Raw genomic sequence first — 13861 nt, forward strand, 5'->3', positions numbered from 1 at the left:
CCCCGAGGACAGGGGCCCCCCCGCAGGCCGGCCCCCCCCCCCCCCCCCCCGTGGCCTCAGAGGGCGGTGACGTGGGGCCGCGCGTCCCCCCAGGCGGCCGTCCCCGAGAAGGCGTGGAGGTCGCTGAGCAGGGCCTCGGCGCTGCCCCCCGCCACCTGCCCGGCCGAGGGGGGGGTCCCAGCCAGGTCCGCGGGCTCTGCGCCCGGCGCGTCGTCTGTCTCCACGGTCAAGGCTGCCGTGGCCTCCTCTTCCTCCTCCTCCTCCTCCTCCTTCTCCTCCTCTTCGTCCTCCTCATCCTGCTGGTCCTGGGCCAGGGCATCAGCTCCTCCTCCTCGTCGCGGGGGGGCCTCACCTCATCCTCGGCCTCATCGGGGCCCTGTGCCCGGGGGAGGCTGTGGCCCGCAGGCGGCTCCAGCGGCCCTGCAGCAGCGCCAGGGCCCGGCGACCCAGGGGCCGGGGGTGGTAGCGCCCGGCGGAGAGGGCGGCAGAGGTGGTGCCAGGCCAGGGCCAGCCCCAGGGCCAGGCACAGCAGGACGCCCACCAGGGCCCCCACGGCCCGGTCGCTGCGGCTGCCCACCGGTTCCGAGGCGGCCGCCAGCCCCGGCAGCGCCAGCAGCAGCAGCGAGCCCCGGGGGCCGCGGGCACGGCGGCGCTGCAGCCTGCGGGACGGCGGTGCCGGGTCAGGCAGCTCGGCACGGTGCCCGGCTCTTCCCTGCCAGCCCGGCCCGTAGGGTTTCCCCGCACGGTCGCAGCTTCCCAGGCCCTTCCCCGTCCCGGAAAGCTGGGCAGGCCCGGAGCAAAGGGCAGTGGGACCGAGGGGATGGGGACGCAAAGTGGGCCCCCGCTGCCACCCCCGCCTCCCCCACCCCCCCCGCCCCCCAGAACCCGGCGTCATGCTCGGGCAGGTGCCCACGCCAGCCCTGCTTGACGGGAAGCTGCAGGCAGCCGCAGCACCTGCAGCTGCAGGGCGGAGGAAGCCAGGCCTGCCGCCACCCCCGCACAGCCCCACGGTGCCTGCACAGCCCCACGGCTCTGTACAGCCTCGCAGCTCTGCAAGCAGCCTGTTGTGCACAGCCCCACGGCGCTGCACAGCCCCGCGCGCCGGCGCGGTGCCGCAGCCCACCCGGCCCCACAGCAGCTGCACAGCCCCAAGCCCTATGCAATTCCCCTCCTCCAGCCACACCTGCAAAGGCCCCTAGCCCTGCGCGCCCTGTCGCCCTGCCCCATAGCGCCTGCAAGGCCATGAGGCTGCAGCGTCCCACACAGCTGCACAGTGCCCACCCCAATTTGCCCCCCCCCCCCCCCAGCCCCAGCGTACCCCAGCAGCTCCAGAAGAACCAGCTCAGCCCATAACCCTGTGCACCCCTCCCTCCCCAGGGCCCCACAGCACCCTGTAGCCCCCTGCCCTGGTCTTGTAGCTCTGCCTGGCCCCACAGAGCCCAATGGCACCTGCTTTGCCCCCCCCCCCCCAGTAGCACCTGCAAGACCCCATAGCAAAGGCCTTAAAGCCTGTGCAGCCCCATAGTGCTGCCCCCACAGCCCTGCACACCCTATAGCAGTGGCAAAGCACCCCCCCCCCCCCCCCCAAAAAAAAAACCCCACCACATAGCACCTTCTCTGAGTGCTTCTGGGGAGGGCAGGAAAAGGGCTGGATTTGGAGGCAGCTCCTGCCTTAGGAGCCTGGTCCCACGGTCCCCTCATCCCCCCCCCCCCCCCCCCCCAGCTACCCTCCCCCTTTGGGATGCTCACCATCGCCGGGTGCTGCCGGAGCAGGTCCTGGTGCTGTGCTGGGGGGGCGGGGGGGGGCCCTCCCTGGTGTTTCCGGCCTGACGTGCAGCGGATGTATCGGGGGGGGGGGGGGGGGAGGATGGGTGCTACCCGCCTACCCGAAATGCACTCAGGCAACCCAGGGGTGTGAGGTGCTGCACTATAGCCGCGGCGGCCTGTGATCGGGCCCTGGCCGGGTGGGGAGGGTCCGGCGTCCCCAGCCCCTGCCAGCTCCGGGTCAGGAGCCCTAGGCCTGGCTCTGGCTGGGGACACAGTAGCCCCCCGCCGGGTGTGAGCACCCCCCCAACCATCCCCCCCACACACACACACCCGCCCGCGCCATTTCCTGCCCGAGGCGAGAGCGGGTACCCGTGACTGCTGCGCCTTCCTGCCCTCGCGCCTGGGGGGCTGCGGAGGAACACGCACGCACACACACACACACACACACACACACACACACCCCCCAGGAGCTCTCTAACCCTTGTGGTGCTTAATGCCCCTAGGCTGCCCCCAGCCCCCCCACTCAGCAAACGTCTTTCTTATAAAGAAACCTTTATTTGGAGTGAAAATATAGATTTTGACCCTGCACGGTGGGGGCGGGGGAGATGAGATGAGGGGAGGGGAAGAACCCCCCCCCAAAATATGGGGAGGGACACACTCCCATAGGCATGGAGTAGATGATGCCATGCCCCATAGGAGGGGTGGAAGACCCCACACCCCCCACAGGGACATGGGGGGGCGGAGGGGGTGCAGGGCATATAGCATTTGATCCTAGAACGACCCCCCCCATCCCGAGGGGGTGGTTGTGGGGGGCGATGGTCCATGATTTGGGGGGCACAGCCAAGGGCAGCACCCAGTAAGGCAATGGGGGTGATGGGGGAAGCGGCCACAGGACAAGGTGTGGGGGGGTTTGGTCAGCCGTACAAAACAAGGAGGCCCCAGCAGCAGGAAGGAGCCCCCGGGGGTGGTACTAGGGGGTCAGGGGACGGGGCTGGGGGTCCCTGGAGGTCTGGACAAGCACTGGGGGGCTGCGGGGCAGAGCCATGGTCCTGGCCGTGGTCCCTGGGGCATGCTGGGGTCCCCCAAGGGGGGGGCAGGGGGTCGCGGGGCGGCGGGCCCGGCCCCCCGGGCGCCCTAGACGTGCCGTTCTCGAGGCGGCTCAGCTGCTCCTCGAGGCGGAGATGCGCTGGCCCTGCTCCGTCACCAGCAGACGCAGGGCGGCCACCTCCTGCAGCACCTCCTCCAGCCGCCCCCCCGCCTGTGGGGACACCCTGCTCAGCCCCGCCCACCGGCCCTGCCCTGCCCCTGCCATAGCCCCACCCACCAGCCCCACCCCACTGTAGCTCACCCACCAGCCTCGCCCTGCCCATACTCAGCCCCACCCTGCCATACCTTGCCCACCAGCCCTGCCCCTGCCATAGCCCTGCCCACACCCAGCCCTGCCCCAGCCACAGTCCTGCCTACTGGCCCTGCCCACACCCAGCCCTGCCCCTGCCATAGCCCTGCCCACACCCAGCCCTGCCCTGGCCACAGTCCTGCCTACTGGCCCTGCCCACACCCAGCCCTGCCCCAGCCATAGCCCTGCCCACTGGCCCTGCCCACACCCGGCCCTGCCCCTGTCATAGCTCCACCACCAGCCCCACCCCACTATAGCTCCACCTACCAGCCTCACCCTGCCATACTCAGCCCCATCCCTGCCATAGCCCTGCCCACACCCAGCCCTGCCCCAGCCACAGTCCTGCCCACTGGCCCTGCCCCACACTCAGCCCTGCCCCAGCCATAGCCCTGCCCACTGTCCCTGCCCACCAGCCCTGCCCCCACCCTGCCCTGCCCCCTCTACCCCGAGCCCAGCCCAATCAGAGCCCCACCCCAGCGTACCGTGGAGCCGGCGGTGGCAGTGCCCAGGGCCGGGGGGGCGCTGAGGCGGGTGGGTGCAGCGGCGGCGGCAGCGGGGGACGCGGCAGTGGCGGTGGGGGGCGCCGCGGCGGGGCGCCCCTCATTGAGCACGTTCCGGCGGCTCACCTTGAGGTCCCGCTGCTTGCTGGGCACGTAGGCCTGGCGCAGGGAGACGAGCACCGGCCCCGCCGTCTGCCCCGCCACCCACTCCTCCGCCTCCATGGCCGCCTCGGGGCCCGCCGTGTCAGGGTACAGGTCGTCCTGGAAGAGGTCCGACTGCGCCCCGCCGCGCCAGTCAGGGGGGGCCGCCCAGGTGCCCCCAGCCTCCTACCTAGCCTGCCCGGGTACCCCCATCTCACCACTTATCCCACCGGATGCCCCCACTCCATCCTCCCGAGTACCCCCATCCTACTGCCTATCCCGCCAGGTACCCCCACCCCATCCTCCCACCCAGCTGTCCTGCCCTGCCCGGGCAGGTACCCCCAGCCCTCCCCGGCATCGCCACACCACCGGCGCATCTCCCGGCGCCCACTGTCCCCTCCCAGCACCCGGCTCTCCCTTCCACCAAGCAGAGCTCCCAGGGCAAGGGTAGCCAGGGGTCTGCTGCGACCATCGGCCCCCCTACCCCCGCTCCTTGCTCACCTTCCTTGGCACCGTCATGATGATGGGCTCGCACTTGCGCTCGTGCAGCTTGTAGAACCTGCCCGGGGTGGTGGAGGGAGGTCAGGGGGGCCGATGGGCCCTTCCCCGCTCCCACCCCGGGCCACCGACTCGCGCGGCCACCCGGGGCTCACCTGGCGATCTCACACTTGCTGACGTCCAGCCCGCGCTTGGGCATTCAGCCCATGCCCCGCTGCGGCTCCTTGCTGGTGAAGGTGTTGAGGAAGTGGATGTAGGGTGGCTCCTCGGTGATCTCGAAGTACCGGATGCTCGAGTCGCCCTGGGGGCAGGGTCGTTAGAGGAGGCCAGAGGGGCCGGGTGGGGATGCGGTGGGCACGGTGGGGGCCCTACCTTGCCGCACACGTAGACCACGTTGGTGTCGGGGTCGTAGAAGGGCAGCAGGGCCCCATTGCTCGAGTCCAGCTCCTGCAGCCCCATGGGCTCCTCCAGGTTCTCCTGCCGGGGCCGGGTGTGAGCCGCACAGAGCCCCGCCCCCTGCCCAGACCCCGCCCCCCTAGGGGCAGGGCCCCATCTGGGCCCCACCCACCCACAGGGACATGCCCATCCCCTCCACTCCACCCATGTCACCAAGGCAGCCAATCAAGAAGGGCCACCAGCCAGAAGCTCCTCCCACACAATGGCCACACCTTCCCAAAGACCCCACCCCCAAGACGCTCAGCCAACCAGAGGCCACATCTGTGGGAGGCCCCACCCTCTTCCAAGCCCCACCCACTGAAGGACACACCCACCCACCTGAGCTCTGGCCTCAGGCTCCCCGTGGGGGTGCCAGGCCCTATGGGCACCCCCGGGCCCCTACCCCAGCCCCACGGGCAACTCCTTGCCCTCACCCCTCGCCCCCACAGGCACCCTGTGTCCCCGCCAGCCCGGCCCCGCGGCGCAGCCCTCACCGGGTCCCACAGCGCCAGCTGCCGCTCGCTCATGCGGCTGAAGCCGGTGGTGAAGATCTTGCCGTCAGCCAGGAAGATGGCCCGCATGGGCCGTGCCCCCCTCGTGCGCCCGCTCCTTCTCCTGGCCGCAGGGCACAGGGTCAGCGGGGAGGGCCGGGGGACCCCCCAGGGACATGGGACAGGCAGGGAGGGCCGGGGGACCCCCCAGGGACATGGGACAGGCAGGGAGGGCCGGGGGACACCCCAGGGACATGGGACAGGCAGGGAGGGCCGGGGGACACCCCAGGGACATGGGACAGGCAGGGAGGGCCGGGGGACACCCCAGGGACACAGGCAGGGTCATGGGAGCTCCCCTGGGGACACGAGCAAGGCCAGGTTAGGATAGTCACCTTGGGGACATGGGCAGGGCCAGAGCAGGACAAGCACTGGGGGGCATGGGCAGGGCCAGGGCAGGATGGCAGCCTGGGGACACAGGCAGGGCCAGGGCAGGATGGCACCCTGGGGACACGGGCAGCAACACAGGCAGGAGGGCACCCTGGGGACACGGGCAGGGACACGGGCAGGACAGCACCCTGGGGACACGGCCAGGGCCAGGGCAGGCCAGCGCCACGGGCTCTCACCGCCACGACGGTGCCCCGGCGGGGGTCGATGATGCGCACGCTCTTGTCCTTGCAGGCAGTGCAGAAGCGGGCGCCGTCGCGGCTCCAGCTGACGCTGTAGATGAGGTCGGGGTGCAGCCCGTCGAGGCGGTACAGCTCCTCCGCCGTGCCCACGTTCCAGATCAGCACCGCGTTGTCGCACCCTGCGCGGGGGCACGGGCACGGGCATGGGCGCAGGCTCGGCCGCGGGGCCGCCCGCGCCCCCCCCGAGCCCCCGCCGCCTCCCCGCGGTACCTGCGCTGAGCAGGACGTTGCGGGCGGTGGGGTGCCACGTGACGATGCCCACGCGCTTCGAGTGCCCTTCCAGCACCACCGCGGGCTCCGTCAGGGGCTGGGTGAGCCCGTTCTCGGGGATCTGCCACACCTGCCGGGGCAGAGGGGGCGGTGGGCGCAGGTGCAGGCAGGGCACCCGGCTGCGCCCGCAGCCCCCCGGGCGCCCGCCAAGCCCCTCACCATGATGGTGCAGTCCTCCGAGCCGCTGGCGATGACGTGGTCGTTGTGGGGGCACCAGTCAATGTCGAGGACGGGGCCCGTGTGCCCGCACACCGTGGGGTACGACTTGTCGATGCGCCCCGTCTGGGGACAGAGAGACATGGAGGCGCTGCCCGAAACAAGCCCTGCTCCCTCCCCCCGCACCACCGAAGCTCGGCCCCACGCTGGTGTCACGAGCAGCACCGTTCTCAGCCCCGGTACCTTGTGCAGCGGCAGGACAAGGAAGGCGCCCCCACCACTGGCCTCCACGATGATGGCCACGAAGGCCGGGTTGACGGCACAGAAGGTGCTGTCCCAGGTGACCCGGGACACGCGGATGTCATCGTAGCACTGCTCCGTCTTCACCGGCTGCCCGAAGACGTGCCGGAACTTGCTCTGGCGTACCACCTTGCGGAACGACATGGCTGGGGCGCACCCCAGCGCGGGGGTCAGACGTGCCTGCTGGGGCGGCCGCAGGCAGAGCCGGGAGGCAGGGCCAGACACGCCACAAGCACGGCGTGGCTGTGGGGTCCCGTGAACCGCGGCACGGCCGGGAGGGGAGTAAGGCCCGGTCACGCCCCGGCCCCGGGGGCAGGCACGGCACAGGCAGGGCAGGGACGTGGGGCCGAGCAGCCAGCCAGCAAGGGCAGCCAGGCGCCTTGGCCGGGGCGCGCTCGCCGAGGGTGCTCCCTGCGGCAGGGAAGGTGACAGGGGGCACCCAGCCCTGGGGCTAAGGAAGGGGGGCGTCTCCCCCCCTGTCTCCCCAAATGGGCTCCCACCTCCCCCCGCCTGGGAGCATTTCTGGGGGTGGGGGGCGGCCAGGGCATCGCCGTTGAGGAGGGGGGGGGTCTGTCCCATCCCGCGCTCCGGGGTAAAGGGCGGCTGCTCTGCCACTCCCTGCCGGAGCCAGGAAGCCGGGATGGTACCTGCCCTGTGCCGGGAAGCCGGGATGGTACCTGCCCTGTGCCCGGCTGGGCAAACAAACCCCTCCCTGCCCTGCTGCCGGGAACTGGGGGGGCCCGGCCGGCCCCGGTGGGGGTGCAGGGGGCCCGGGGTGGGAGGCAGGAAACAGGGGCTCCAAGGGGGACAGGGATGGCCCCCACCCCAGGAGGGGATGGGATCAACCCGCAGGGGATGGGGACAGGGATCGCCCCCACGGGGAATGGGGATCACCCCGCAGGGAAGGGATGGGCTCGCCCCACCGGGATGGGGATCACCCTCCCACCCAGGGAGGGATCGCCCCATGGCAGATGGGGATCGCACCCCCCCCCCCCCAGGGAGGGATCGTCCCACCGGGGATGGGGATCGCACCCCCACTCCAGGGAGGGATCGTCCCACCGGGGATGGGGATCGCACCCCCACTCCAGGGAGGGATCGTCCCACCGGGGATGGGGATCGCACCCCCACCCCAGGGAGGGATCGCCCCACGGCAGATGGCAATGGGGATCGGCCCCCCCAACAGGGAGGGGATGGAGAGGGGATCGGCCCGCTGGGGATGGGGATGGGGACGAGGAGAGGATCGCTCCACGGCGGGGGGGGGGGGGGGATGGGGGATGGGGTCACCCCCCCGGGGAGGGAATCACCCCACCGGAGACGGTAACGGGGACTGCCCCCCCCCAGGGAGGGGATCGCCCCACCGGGGATGCGGACGGGGAGCGGGGTCGTCCCCTAGAGACAGGGCCGGGGCCGGAGCTGGCCTCGACGGGCCGGGAGGGACCCCCGGGGCCGCTTCCCCCGCGCCGGGCCGGGAGGGACCCGCGCCGCCGCGCACGACGGAGCCGCGGCATCGCCGGGCCGGGGCACCCCAGCGCGGCGGCCCCAGCCCCGCACTCACCGGCAGGCCGGGCCGGGCCGGGCCGGGCCCGAGCCGGGCGGAGCGGAGCGGGGCCGGTCGGGGGCCGCTGTCGCTGCCGGTGCCGGTACCGGTACCGGTACGGCCGGGAGGAAGTGAGCGGCGCCGCCCCGCCCCGCGCTGCCCGCGCCTGCGCACTGCGCGCCCGCGCTGCCGGGGGCTCTGCCGGGGTGGGGGGGCCGCCCGCGCCTGCGCACTGCGCGCCCGCGCCCCGCGCTGCCGGGGGCTCTGCCGGGGGAGGGGGGCCGCCCGCGCCTGCGCACTGCGCGCCCGCGCCCCGCGCTGCCGGGGGCTCTGCCGGGGTGGGGGGGCCGCCCGCGCCTGCGCACTGCGCGCCCGCGCCCCGCGCGGCCGGGGGCTCTGCCGGGGGAGGGGGCGCCGCCCGTGCCTGCGCACTGCGCGCCCGCGCTCCCGGGGGTTCTGCCGGGGGAGGGGGCGCCGCCCGCGCCTGCGCACTGCGCGCCCGCGCTCCCGGGGGCTCTGCCGGGGGAGGGGGCGCCGCCCGCGCCTGCGCACTGCGGCGCGGGGGCAGCGGGGGCCACGCGGGGCGCGTGGGGACGGGCCGGGGACGCGGTGTGGGGGCACCTCACGGAGGTGCCGCCGGGCGGCCCGTGGGCTCAGGGGCTGGTAGGCAGGGGGGGACCGCGGAGGGCACGTTGGTGAAGGACACGGGTGGCCCCTGGGTGGGGGCAGCGGGTGGCACCTTGTTTGGAACCGTGTGTGGGGCGTGGGCGGGGACAGCTGGTGGCACATGGGCAGGGACAGCTGGTGGCACGTGGCCAGGGACAGCTGGTGGCACATGGGCAGGGACAGCTGGTGGCACTTGGGTAGGGACAGCTGGTGGCACATGGGCAGGGACAGCTGGTGGCACGTGGGCAGGGACAGCTGGTGGCACTTGGGCGAGGACAGCTGGTGGCACATGGGCAGGGACAGCTGGTGGCACTTGGGCGAGGACAGCTGGTGGCACGTGGGCAGGGACAGCTGGTGGCACATGGGTGAGGACAGCTGGTGGCACTTGGGCGAGGACAGCTGGTGGCACGTGGGCAGGGACAGCTGGTGGCACATGAGTGAGGACAGCTGGTGGCACTTGGGCGAGGACAGCTGGTGGCACAGGAGCGAGGGCCGCGGGTGGCGCGTGGGCCGGGACCGCGCGTTGCAGGCGGGCGAGGGCAGCGCGCGTGCCGCGCAGCAGGCAGGCGCCGGCGTCGGCGCCGAGCAGGAGGTAGAGGAAGGGGTTGAGGCAGCTGTTGAGGTTGAAGGCCAGCCCCGTGAAGTAGAGGAGGTGGCCACCGCGGCCGGGTGCCACCAGCTGCGCCAGCTGCACCAGCTGGAAGGGCAGGTTGAGCAGCACGTAGGCGCTCAGCGTGGCCGCCACCACGCAGTGGAAGCGGGCGGGCGGGGCGGGCGGGCCGGCGCCGCAGCGTGCGGGCCAGGACGGCCCCGTGGCAGGCCGCGACGAGGCCGAAGGGCAGCACTCCCTCCAGCAGCACCTCCAGCCAGCGCAGCGGGGCCTCCCAGCCGCCCCGCTCGCTGAGGCACGCCGTCACCCCGGGCGCCAGCTCCACCGCCGCCGCCAGCAGCACGTTGGGCACGCTGCAGGCGCACGCCGCCAGCCACGAGCCCGCGCACAGCGCCGCCGGCAAGGCCGCCGGCCGCCGGCACCGGTACCACAGCGGCGCCCGCACCAGCAGGCACCGGTCCAGGCTGATGGTGGCCAGCAGGAAGAGCCCGCTGTGGTAGCCCACGCTGTAGAGCAGGTTGTGGAGGCGGCACAGCGGCGTGCCCAGCGTCCACAGGTCCCCCTGGGCCACTGTCCAGATCTGCAGCCCCGAGTTGGCGAGGAAGAGGAAGTCGGAGGCGGCCAGGCTGAAGACGAAGATGGCCAGCCCTCGGCACCGCAGGCGCCGGCCCGTCAGCCAGATGGTGACGGCGTTGGCCGGCAGGCCCGGCGCCGCGCAGGCCACCAGCAGCCAGCCGTCCCACGGCAGCTTGCCGGCGGGCGGCGGGGCGAAGGGCAGCGTGGTGTTGTTCGGCTCCATCGCCTGGCGCGCCGGGTGCTGCGGGGGGGGGGGGGGGGGGGTGGACGGGCTCAGGAGCGTGGCCGGGGCACCTGGTGGAGCAGCCCAGCTGGGCACGGCGACAGCGGGGACGCTGGCCCGGGGCGCCCTGTCCCTGCACGCCCAGGGGCCCCTCAATCCCCAGGAGCCACCTTGAACAAGGGTCCGACGTCCCCGCTGCAGCCCTTCACCCGTTGGCTGCTCTGGGGCTGCCTCAGTTTACCTCCTCCCGCCTCCGTTTTGGGCATGTCCCCCCTGCGCCCACCGAGCCCGGCCGGCACCCACCCCCAGGGTGGTGAGCGCGGCTGGACCTACCTTGATGGCGGCGAGAGCCCGAGCGGCGGACGGCGGGGACCGGCGTGGCAGGGCGCCCTGTTGCGCGGCAGCGGGCCCCTGCCTCAGTTTCCCCCTGCCTGGAGCCAGCCGGCGCCGAGGGAGGTGATGGCCGGAAGCGCCACCCGTTATCGGGCATCAGGAAACGCCGAGCGGAAGAGCAGAGCCCGCACCGAGGCCGCCGATGCCCGGAGCCGCACATGACGTACGCCGAGCTGGCACGATGCTATCGCGGTGGCCCGGCGGGGACGGGGACGGTCCTTATTTCCATGGCGCCTGACCCCCGGGGATGCCGCACCGGGGACGTGGGTGGTGGCCAAGCGCTGGGGGCACGGACGGGGACCGTGGCGGGTGTCACGGATGTGGCCACGGGGCGGCTCTGCGGGGGGACACGGGCGGTGGCTCTGCTGCAGCGCGAGCGCGGCGACGCGGACGGTCCCGCCGCTAATCCCCGCTAAGTGGCTTTGCCCTCCACAGGGCCACGGCGCGGCCGGGACGGGGGGGGCCCGTAAGAGCATTTCCCTGCCTCCTCAAGGCCTGGCCACCTCGGCTCCCGCTCCGTGCCCGCCTGGCTCCGGTGCCGGCCCCATGCCGCGCACCCAGGCCCCGGCCGGCAAGGGGGTCCCCAAGGACGCCGAGGCCTCGGGCAAGGGCGAGCGGGGGGAGGCGGCCGCGAAAAGCCCCAAAGCCCCCGAGGAGAGCGGCCCCCCCGGCACCAAGAGCCCCGGCGCCGAGTCGCGGCACGACGGCCACGGGCGGAAGAACAGCAAGAAGGGCCCCGGGGATCCGCACGCTGCCGCCGCCGCCAAGGCGTATTCGCCCTTCCTCAACACCGTCTTCGGCAAGGTGCAGGGCGTGGGGCCCAGGTGTCCCGCGGGCAACGGGGGGGTCAGGGACGCTCCGGTCCCTGGGTATGGAGGGGAGACGGGGGGCACCGGGGAGGGATGGGGACACTCCGGTCCCTGGGTACAGGGGGAGACAGGGAGCACTGGGGAGGGATGGGATGCTCCAGTGCCCGGGTACAGGGAGCACTGGGGAGGGATGGGGACGCTCTGGTCCCTGGTTATGGGGGGAAGACGGGGTGGGGGGGCACCAGGGCCGAGGCTGGGCTGGGGATGCAAGTGTGGAGCCGCGGGCACGGCAGGGACCGGACAGGGCTTTGTCTCCAATCCCTCTAATCCCTCCTGCAGGAGTTAATTTTGGTGCACGCTTAACGAAGGTGACACTGCTGTTTGCTTGGCGGGGGGGGGAAGGGGATGGGGGTTTGGGGGTCTCACTCTGCCCTCATGCCTTGCACGCCCATGCCCAGGAGCGGGACCTGTCCCCGGAGGAGCTGGACGGTGAGTACGGGGCTGCACTGGGTGCCCAGGGGTGTCCACGGGGCTGGCCAGTGGGCATAGCAGGCACCTTGGGACGCAGAGCCGGGGGGGGACACATCCCGTGGGGAGGTGTCCTCGGTGGTGCCCAGGTGCTCACGGCTGATGGTGGCCCATGTGCACGTGGGTGCGTGCGCGGCAGAGCTGCTGAATGCCTTCAAGGAGTTTGACACGGACCAGGATGGCTTCATCAGCTACAAGGACCTGGGCGCCTGCATGCGCACCCTGGGGTACATGCCAACGGAGATGGAGCTCATCGAGATCTCGCAGCACGTCAAGATGAGGAGTGAGCGGAGGGCCGGCTGCCGTGGGGCTGGGACACGGGGATGGGGGTAGGGGGCATGGTGGGGCTGGGACGTGGGGACACGGCTTGTGGGAGTGGCACCATAGGGGATTGGGGCATGGGGACGCAGGGACCAAGCCGCAGGTGGGCCATGGGGACGGGGCTGAAGGGTGGGCGACACAGGGCCAGAGGGCCCCCGGGGCAGTGCTAAGCCCACGCTTCTCCCGTGGCGCAGTGGGTGGCCGCGTGGACTTCGAGGACTTTGTGCAGATGATGAGCCCGAAGCTGCGGGAGGAGACAGCCCACATGGTGGGCGTGCGGGAGCTCAAAATCGCCTTCCGCGAGGTACAGCCGCCGTGGGCAGGCCACGGCCATGGGGAGGCCACAGGGGGACCGCAGACTTGGCGGGACCCTGGCCATAGCAAGACCATGGGAGGACCACGGCCGTGGGAGTAGACCACGGTCAGGGAGGTCTGCAGCTGCAAGAAGACCGTAGGGGAACCACAGCTGCAGAGCGGACCATGGCCACAGGGGGAGCACATCCAGAGGGGTGACCACAGGCATAGAGGGGACAAGAACCACAGGAAGACCATGGGGGACCACAACCACGGGGGAACCGTGATCATGACGGTGACCATGGCCACAGCGGTACCATGTCCAGGGGGGTGACCACAGGCATGGAGGGGACAAGAACCATGGGAAGACCATGGAGGACCACGACCATGGGGGGGATCATAACCATGAGGGTCACCACGGCCACAGGGAGAGGATGGCGGGGGCCAGGCAAGGGGGCAGAGGGGCCGTGTGTGGGGAGGCTGTGGGGAGAGGCCTGGGCCCCCCCAACGTGCTGGTGCTGGCAGTTCGACGTGAACGGGGATGGGGAGATCAGCGGTGCGGAGATGCGGGAGGCCATCGCAGCGCTGCTGGGGGAGCAGCTCAAGGCACAGGAGGTGGATGAGATTCTGCAGGACGTGGACCTCAACGGGGATGGCCGCGTGGACTTCGACGGTGAGAGGGCACCTTGTGGCCCCAGGGTTCCCCGGCCCAATGGCTCCGGGGGGCGGGGGGGGGGGTCACCAAGTGTGACAAGGGATGGGACCGGGGTGGCTGGGGAGTGCGGGGGTGACTCAGCCCTGCATCCACCTCTCTCCTCCCCTCTCGTCCCACAGAGTTCGTCATGATGCTGTCTTCCCGATAACGAAGCTGTGGGGGAGAAGGGGACCCCGGGCTGAGCCACCCCCACACACACAGTCCTTGTCAGCAGATCTGGGCACGTCCCCATCCCCCCAGATATTCCCTGTCTGGTGAGCGTTGATCATCCTAGCCTCTCTGGCCAGCATTAGGGTTCAGAGTGAACAGCTGGAGCTGAGCCCGTATCCGGGAGCTGGAGGCAGGGCAGACACGAGACCTCCCCTCCACCCCAATACCCCCTCAGAGGTAGCAGCAGGGGCCAGGGTGGGCAAGGTGAAACCCAATAAAGCTCTTTGTTCAGACGTGGAGGAAACTGCCTGCTGGTTGTGTGGAGGGGTGGGGGGTTGTGTAGGTCAGTGCCTGCAGGGGGGGAAAGGGAGTTTCCATGGCCACTCCAGACAGCCCTGT

At 72.0% G+C, this 13861-nt stretch overlaps 4 protein-coding genes across 4 annotated transcripts; 1 reads left to right on the forward strand and 3 right to left on the reverse strand.

The window, feature by feature from the left end:
* Positions 1-56: 56 nt before the first annotated feature.
* On the reverse strand, positions 57-1227 carry PTPRCAP (protein tyrosine phosphatase receptor type C associated protein). Its single transcript, XM_067295231.1, is given in 5 exon segments — positions 57-310; positions 313-384; positions 387-480; positions 482-659; positions 1184-1227. Coding segments are annotated over 5 exon segments (642 nt in total).
* A 1075-nt stretch (positions 1228-2302) lies between these two features.
* On the reverse strand, positions 2303-8346 carry CORO1B (coronin 1B). Its single transcript, XM_067295745.1, is given in 13 exon segments — positions 2303-2947; positions 2950-3025; positions 3646-3939; positions 4306-4363; positions 4458-4603; positions 4675-4779; positions 5232-5330; positions 5332-5352; positions 5852-6033; positions 6125-6254; positions 6344-6466; positions 6584-6786; positions 8196-8346. Coding segments are annotated over 12 exon segments (1701 nt in total). The 5' UTR covers positions 6785-6786; positions 8196-8346; the 3' UTR covers positions 2303-2681.
* A 453-nt stretch (positions 8347-8799) lies between these two features.
* GPR152 (G protein-coupled receptor 152) lies at positions 8800-10271 on the reverse strand. The gene is given in 2 exon segments (XM_067295233.1): positions 8800-9618; positions 9620-10271. Coding segments are annotated over 2 exon segments (1452 nt in total). The 5' UTR covers positions 10253-10271.
* An 872-nt stretch (positions 10272-11143) lies between these two features.
* Positions 11144-13742, forward strand: LOC106492592 (calcium-binding protein 2-like). Its single transcript, XM_067295746.1, has 6 exons — positions 11144-11449; positions 11913-11943; positions 12122-12265; positions 12498-12607; positions 13123-13270; positions 13432-13742. The coding sequence occupies exons 1-6, from the start codon at positions 11192-11194 to the stop codon at positions 13458-13460; spliced, it is 720 nt and encodes a 239-aa protein (XP_067151847.1). The 5' UTR covers positions 11144-11191; the 3' UTR covers positions 13461-13742.
* Positions 13743-13861: the final 119 nt, after the last annotated feature.

The sequence above is a fragment of the Apteryx mantelli genome, chromosome 4, assembly GCF_036417845.1.
Source record: "Apteryx mantelli isolate bAptMan1 chromosome 4, bAptMan1.hap1, whole genome shotgun sequence".
NCBI lineage: Eukaryota > Metazoa > Chordata > Aves > Apterygiformes > Apterygidae > Apteryx > Apteryx mantelli.